The 7821-nt window shown below is 41.7% G+C and overlaps 1 protein-coding gene across 4 annotated transcripts in view; it reads right to left on the minus strand.

The window, feature by feature from the left end:
- LOC122563501 (RNA exonuclease 1 homolog) overlaps positions 1-7821 on the minus strand; it is an 82208-nt gene that overhangs the window by 35276 nt on the left and 39111 nt on the right. For all 4 annotated transcript variants that reach the window (XM_043717329.1, XM_043717318.1, XM_043717300.1 and 1 more), the window contains one exon: positions 2820-2933. In XM_043717329.1, the coding sequence (XP_043573264.1) occupies positions 2820-2933 (114 nt within the window). The remainder of the gene's footprint in view (positions 1-2819; positions 2934-7821) is intronic.

A 7821-nucleotide genomic window follows, 5' to 3' on the forward strand; every position in this document is an offset into this window, starting at 1 on the left:
GTGGCACAGTGGTTAGCACTGCTGCCTCACAGCGCCCGAGATCCAGGTTCAATTCCTGCTTCAGGCGACTGACTGTGTGGAGTTTGCACATTCTCCCCGTGTCTGCGTGGGTTTCCTCCGGGTGCTCCGGTTTCCTCCCACAGTCCAAAGATGTGCAGGTCAGGTGAATTGGCCATGCTAAATTGCCCGTAGTGTTAGGTAAGGAGTAAATGTAGAGGCATGGATTGGTTGCGCTTCGGCGGGTCGGTGTGGACTTGTTGGGCCGAAGGGCCTGTTTCCACACTGTAATGTAATCTAATGTAATCTAGTGTAATTATCCTTATGATTAATGCACTAGGACATCCATATCCCTCTGCAATCATCTCCCTATTTAAATATGCATTTTTCTTCTCTGCCAAAGTGGACAATTGCACATTTTCCAAACATTTTTGCCAACTCATTTAATCTTTGTTACCTTATGCCTTCTTCTCACAATTTACTTTGACTCATTTGAGTCACCAGCAAGTTTGGTGACCATACCTCTGTCCCTTCAATTGATATGAATGATAAACAGTACAGGTTGCAACACAAATCACTATGGCACTGTCATTACACCGTGCCAACCTGAAAGAGATTAATTACTGCTTTTGGGATTTATGTATGAATATATGTTGCTTCTTGAAAGCAACAATGAGCCACATTGAGCCTGACAGAATTCAGTCCCTCCAGAATTGCCCAAACATGCAATCAAGTATAATATCAGAGAGTGTTGTTTTGCGAGCATTTTGTTAGCAAGCTCTTGGTTAAGAGCAGCTAAAGAGCCATGCTATTTTATACATAGGCATTGGAATGTGTTGTCCACATACCTGCCATCGAACCTGCACTAAAATCTATGAACGCAATGCAGATATAGGCCAATTGAACCATCACACTCTGTTCACTATTAAATGGATCCTTGGTAGATTCATTTGTGTTTTGTAATTTACATTCCAATCTACTCCTGGCAAGATCGGAATCCCTCGCTTAAAGGATTGATATCATTTTTAAATATTTAATGCTTCAATTGCCATCTAAGTTCCAAAAGCACAACCCTAAAGATCTCTCTGAACTGGATTAGCCATTTTTTATGGCTACAAGAGGTCAGACTAGGAATCCTGGGGCAAGTAACTCCCCTCCAGTCTCTCAATTGCCTCTCTACAATCTAAAAGGCAGACATCAAGCAGGTGATGGAATATGCTCCCATTTACCTGGATGTATGCAACTCCAATAATGCTTAAGCAGCCTGATAATGCAGACAAAGTAGCATGATAATGCAGACAAAGCAGTACGATTGGTACCCCAACCACTACCTTTAAAATATTCACTCCATTCATCAACAGTGCTAACAAAGTGGACTGTCTACAAGATACACAGCTGTTGTTCAATGAGGCTCCTTCCCCTGCACCTTCCAAACCTGTGACCTGTACCGGCTAGGAAGACTATGGCAGCAGATGCAGTTACATAGTTGCTCCTTCACTGTCACTAAGTCAAACTCCTTCAACACTACGGGTGGCAGCTATTCAAGGCAGAACCTCTGTACCACCTTACCCAGCTCAATTAAGGACGGGTACAAATACTAATCTAGCCATGATGCCCGCAACCCGTGAACTAATAAAAAGTTAAGAATCTGTATACTCAAACCTCTTTACCCATCTGCGATGGCTGAATATAAATTGAAAATGTGAATTTGCAGAGTTATATTAAGTCTCAATTCTAATTATGTTCAGAGTCTAAAGATAACTAACTTAAAAATGCAGTACAGCAATTCATAAATAACCTCTACTACCAGCAGCATTCTCCAAACCACAACCATGCAATGAGGTATAAAATTATTGTACTTAAATATTGTGTATGAATCCATTTACTGTTTAGATGGTGAGAAACTATATCTTTCAAGTTAATCACCTCTCAATATTGTGCAGTATGTGTGGCCATTTTCAACAGTTAACCCAAACACTTCTGGCGAGGAAGGCAATTCAATGAAATTACAGTTTTTAATATTTGCATGATAGAAATACAGTCTGGTTTCTCCAAATGCAAGCTAAAAACCATCATACATTAAATATCTTTGACAGTATATAATTCAGTTATTGTAAATTCAGATATTTGGTGGAACAGGGCATTTCCCACAGTGTGCTTCATCACTTAACTCAATCTGTCCTGTACAATTGGAATAAGTCTAGATAATGCCATAGGAGGAGAAATAGGAACATCTTGGATTTCATGATGAATGGAACCAACAGTCTGTCCTTAACTATAAATCTAAAGAGAGGACTAAGAAACAAAGACAGGGAAGGAAATCATATTAATTCATGTCAAACCAGTTACAGAGAGGGAAATAATAAAAAAAGTTTTAAAACTAGAAAGTTAGTTAAATCCAAGCTTACTACATGCAGAAGTTAGGGAATAGTTCAGAAAGAGTCTCAGGGATGGAAGTGTGGAGTGGTTGCTGCAATGACCGATAGCCTCTCAAGGACACTAATGGAGATTAAGTCCCAGTCCTAACTTCCTTTGATATATTGAAATGAATGACAAATGCAGGAATGTCAAGGGTGAGTTACTATTTCCAACCAGAATCTCTCCTTCAGTTTATGGACAATTAAGCAATGATTTAAAAAAAAAAATTCAAACTCATTGTTTGTTTTGGCAGAAAGGTTTGGTCAATATTTTCTTTAAAGAATATATGGCTCATTGCGTTCAAAATCACGAATGGGGAAAGGAAGACTTTTCTCTCCTATTGACACACTTTAGACTGTTTCAGTGTATTTTGTATGCATATTGAATTTCTACACAACATTCACCTTGCCGTCTTATTGTCCTACCCCAGTGGTGGCTACATTCTTCCTTGGAGATGTAACTCCCATCAGGTGTTACAGAGAATCGTCTCCCACAACGACAGCAAACCTGGATTAATGCTGAAACGAGAAAGATTACTGTCTGAATCTTTTGCTCAGATGAAGACAACATTTACATAATACCAAAGACCAGAAAAGAAAAAAACATGGTCACAGAAGTACAAACCAACCCAAATCTTGACCATCCCAGGAAATAAAAAGAATTATTTGTAACAGAGTAAATTGACTGAAATAAGGAACACAGATCAAATTAATCTTGTCACTGGGACAGTGAAGTGGTGATAATTTACCAGCTAATGCCTTTGAAAACAAGCTGCTGCTCAGTCAGCTCAAAGATTCAACTGGAATGAATATGAATTAGTTTCAGCCCCAGCTCTCAGATAACTCTCCCCCGGACCATGACCCCACGATGGATCAGGTGATTGTAGTTTACAGAATCTCATTTCATCTGATGATCTCTCTCACCACAGTCACCCCACCTCCAAATAAATAGACCCTAACCCCACACACCTCACTTCTACCTCTGTCCCAAAACCCACAAACAGGTCTGTCCAGGCAGACCCATTTTTTCTGCCTTCACCTACCCTACAGAACTCATTGCTTCCGACCTCGACTGGGTCTTTCCTCCCAAGTACCTGAACACTTCTATCTGGGATTTCTCTGACGCTTTACACGAGTTTCAGAGTTTTCAGTTTGAGCTCCAGCTGCTTTCTGTTTACCACAAACAAGCAATCCCTTTACATGTCCATCCCTCACCATTATGATCTTATGGCTCTCTGCTTTTTCCTGGAAGGCATGTCTGAGTCACCCGCATTCACAACCACCACCCTCCATCTGGTTGAGCCCATCTTCACCCTGAATAACTCCTCTCATTTCCTTCAGGTCGGGGATGGCCAATGGTACTCACATGGGCTCCAGCTATGCTGGTCTCTTCGTGGAGTAGGTGGAACATTGTTGTTCTGGTCTTATTCCAGAACCCACCCACAATTCCTTCGCAGATATATCCTTGATATCATTGTGTTGCTTCCCACTCTCATCCAGAATTTGAAAAGTTAATCAGTTTTCCTTCCAATTTCCACCCTGCCCTCACTTTCACCAGGTCCATTTCAGACTCCTCCCTTCCTCTACATGGGTTTTCATTTCTGGGCATGGGCTGGTCACCAATATCCACCATAAACCCACCAACTTCCACAGCTACCTTGACTAATATCCTCACACACTGCCTCCTGTAAACACTATTCCAATCTCCCAGTTCTTCCATTTCCACTGCATCTGTTCTGACAATGCCAACTTCAACAAGGGAGCCTCCAAAATGTCCACCTTCTTCCAGAGGTTTCCCAGCACCATTGTTCCCAGCACCTAGCCCTCAACCAGTTCCATCCCACACTTTAGCATTCACCTCTTCCCTCCTGCAGTGATAAGATTCTGTGTCCTTACCTACCAGCCCACCAGCATCCACATGCAGATGATCATTAACCCCCAATTCCACCATCTCTAGCAGAGGAGCCGTTACCTGACACACATTCCCCTCCCTTCCATAGGTACCATGCTCCACTCTTCCTTCACTCCCAACAGCCCCCCATGGCACCTTTCCCTGCAACTGCAGAAGGTATAACACCTGCCCATTTACCACCTCAGTATCTAAGGCCCCAAATATACCTTCCAGGTGAATCAGCATTTTACCTGCACTTATCAGAATATGGTCTACTACATTCGCTGCTCACAATGTGATCTCCTCTACACTGGGGAAACGAAGCATAGACTGGGTGACCACTCCGTGGAACACCTACTTCTGCCCGCAAAAAAAGACCGAGCTTCCAGTTGCCTGCCACCTTAACACACCACTGTGTTCCCAGGCCAACATCTGTCTCAGGCTTGCTGCAGTGCTCCAAAGCTCAAGTTAAGCTCGAAGAGCAGCACTGAATTTTCTGCTTGGGGACCCTACAGCCATTTGGACTCATTACCAAGTTCAATAACTTTAGTACTTGAGCTGTCCCAACCCCCTCACACCTGACATTGTTATCACAGTCTGGTAAGACACACAATCCATTGGTAGCCACTAACAGTCCCATTAATAGCTATTCACCCTCCTAACCAGATTATCCACTCCTTTATCTGTCCACCTGTTCTTCTCTCTCTTTAGGCTCTAGCCCCAGCTATCATTTCCTCCTTACCCCTCCCCCCAAACCTTATCTTCTGAATAATAAAAAAAAAATTCCCTAGCTACCATTTCTGGGAAAAGGTCACCAGAACCAAAACATATCAGATTACTCTTCACAGATGCTGCCAGACCTGAGCTTATCCAGCAATTTCTGCTTTTGTTTGTTAAATGTCAAACCTTCATTCTACTTGCAAAATCACCCCTGGATTACTTGTTAATAAGAATGTGAATACAGGAAAATGGTCAACGCCTGTAAAAACCCATCTTATGCTAGGTATGCTCAGTTTTTATTTCACTGTTCAGGCACTCAATAGTTTTGTTTAGATTCCCAGAATTTGCATCACTTTCTTCAGTTCGACTGTGCTATATTGTGTTTGCCATTCTAACAGACAAAGATGATCAAGATCAGAGCTCAATTTGTGTGTATTTAATTGGAAACTCCAATATTAACCATCAAATACAGAGAACCTGACTTAAATGCAAATCTGACCAAGGGTTTAAAATAATAAAGGGAGACCAGAGACATTGCATCAAAAGGTTTAGTCAGGGTTTCCATTGAAAAGTTCAATGTTTGAACCACTTATATAAATGCTACATTATTCCTACCAGCTGTTATTCATTACACTGCAAATTTGAAAACAAAAAAAGTTCACTATGTTATTGAGTCAGATGTACAGCACAGAAACAGAACTTTCTGTCCAACTCGTCCATGCCGACCAGATATCCTAAATTAATCTAGTCCCATTTGCCAGCATTTGGGCCATATCCCTCTAAACTCTTCTTATTCATATACTCATCCAGGTGCCTTTTAAGTGCTGTACTTTTACCAGCCTCCAATTTCTCTAGCAGCTCATTCCATTCATGCACCACCCTTTGCATGAAAAAGTTGCCCCTTAGATCCCTTTTAGATCTTTCCCCTCAACTTCTCCCAGACCCCAGGCAAAAAAGACCTTGTCTACTTACCCTATCCACGTCCCTCATTATGTTATAAACCTCTAAGGTCAACCCTCAGCCTCGAGGGAAAATAGCACCTGGGAAAACTCAGGGAAAGTAGCCCCAGCCTATTCAGACTCTCCTTAAACCTCAAAATCTCCAGCTCTGGCAATATCCTTGTAAGTCTTTTCTGAACCCTTTCAAGTTCTACAACATCCTTCCTTTAGGAGGGAGACCAGAATTACACACTGTACTCCACAAGTTGTCTAACCAATGTCCTGGGCACCCACAACAGATCTTCCAACTCCTATGCTCAAATGCTCTGACCAATAAAGGCAAGCATATCAAATGCCATTGATAGCTCATGCCCCTACTTTGCCCATGAAGACAGAACAAGATGGTGATCTGGAACTTATTGTCCCCTCACCATCCTCACATCCCCTGGTTTAGAGGACACATGCACCCATTTCCAAAGCTCTATGTGCTATTCTACAGTTGCAATCAAGCTGTGTCACCCCAGTCCTGAGTGTCTCATGTGACAAAGATATTACCTCTGTTTATATCGGTTTAATCTACAGTATGGGGACTGAAACTCTTGCAATTGTTTCACTGAAAAAGACATGAGCTGATTGAAAAAACTTAAAATTCTCCTGCTTATTGTGGTAGATGTTTAACAAGGAATGAAAAAGAATTATTTGACGACAATTTGACACTTAAAAGCAAAAATTAGGACAAAAGCAGGAAAAGGCCATAAATCACAAAAATACTAATCTTACTGAACAATTGTTGACATTATTGCATGTTTGAGAAATAAACTTTGTAATTGTTAAAAATGACCAGGTCGTTGCAAAGGCATAACATAATATCACTACCAGAAAGTGTGGTGCTAGAAAAGCAAAGCCAGCCAGGCAGCATCGAGGAGCAGGAGAGTCGCCGTTTCGAGCATAAACTCATCAGGAATTGCTGAAGAGCTTATGCTCGAAATGTCGACTCTCCTGCTCCTCGGATGCTGCCTGGCTGACTGTGCTTTTCCAGCACACTTATTGAATCTGACCTCCAGCATCTGCAGTCCTCATTTTCTCCCAACATAATATCACTTACAACCATTATTTTTCACACATCACATCTGAGAAGATATTCTTGAAAACGACTATATCAACAGAAGCCAAAAATACCAGAAAACAGACTGCAACTGCAGTTACACGCACATCGTAGCCATTAAAACCAAAAATGTTCTCATATCACCATTCATCTACTTGATGCATTTTGATTAATATATCTGAAAACTAGCTCAGATGTAATGATTTTAAAATCAAATGTAAATCCACTATGTGAACCTCCAGCAGTCTCCAGCATCACAGCTGCCAGTCTTCAGACAATTCAAGTCACTCCACGTGATATAAAAAGCAGTTGGCAAAGATGGATACTGCTAAGGCTATGGGCCCTGACAACATTCCAGTAATAATACTAAAGACTTGTGTGCCTGTACTTGCTGGTCTCCTAGCCAAGCCGATCCTCTTAGTTACAACACTGGCATCCATCTGACAATGTGAAAATTTATCCAGGTATGTCATGTAAACAAAAAGCAGGACAATCCAACCCAACCAATTACTACCCCATCAGTCTATTCTCAATCATCAGTAAAGTGACGGAAGCTGTCAGTGCTATCAACTGCTCAGCAACAGCTTTGCTCAGTGACACCCTGTTTGGGTTCTGTCAGGGGTGCTCAGTTCCTGACCTCACCACAGATTTCATTCAAAGATTGTTAAAAAGGGATGAGAGAGAGAGTGAGAGAGAGAGAGAGTGAGAGAGAGAGAGAGTGAGAGAGAGAGAGAGAGAGTGAGAGAGAGAGGG

Source organism: Chiloscyllium plagiosum, chromosome 2, assembly GCF_004010195.1.
Source record: "Chiloscyllium plagiosum isolate BGI_BamShark_2017 chromosome 2, ASM401019v2, whole genome shotgun sequence".
Classification (NCBI taxonomy): Eukaryota; Metazoa; Chordata; class Chondrichthyes; order Orectolobiformes; family Hemiscylliidae; genus Chiloscyllium; species Chiloscyllium plagiosum.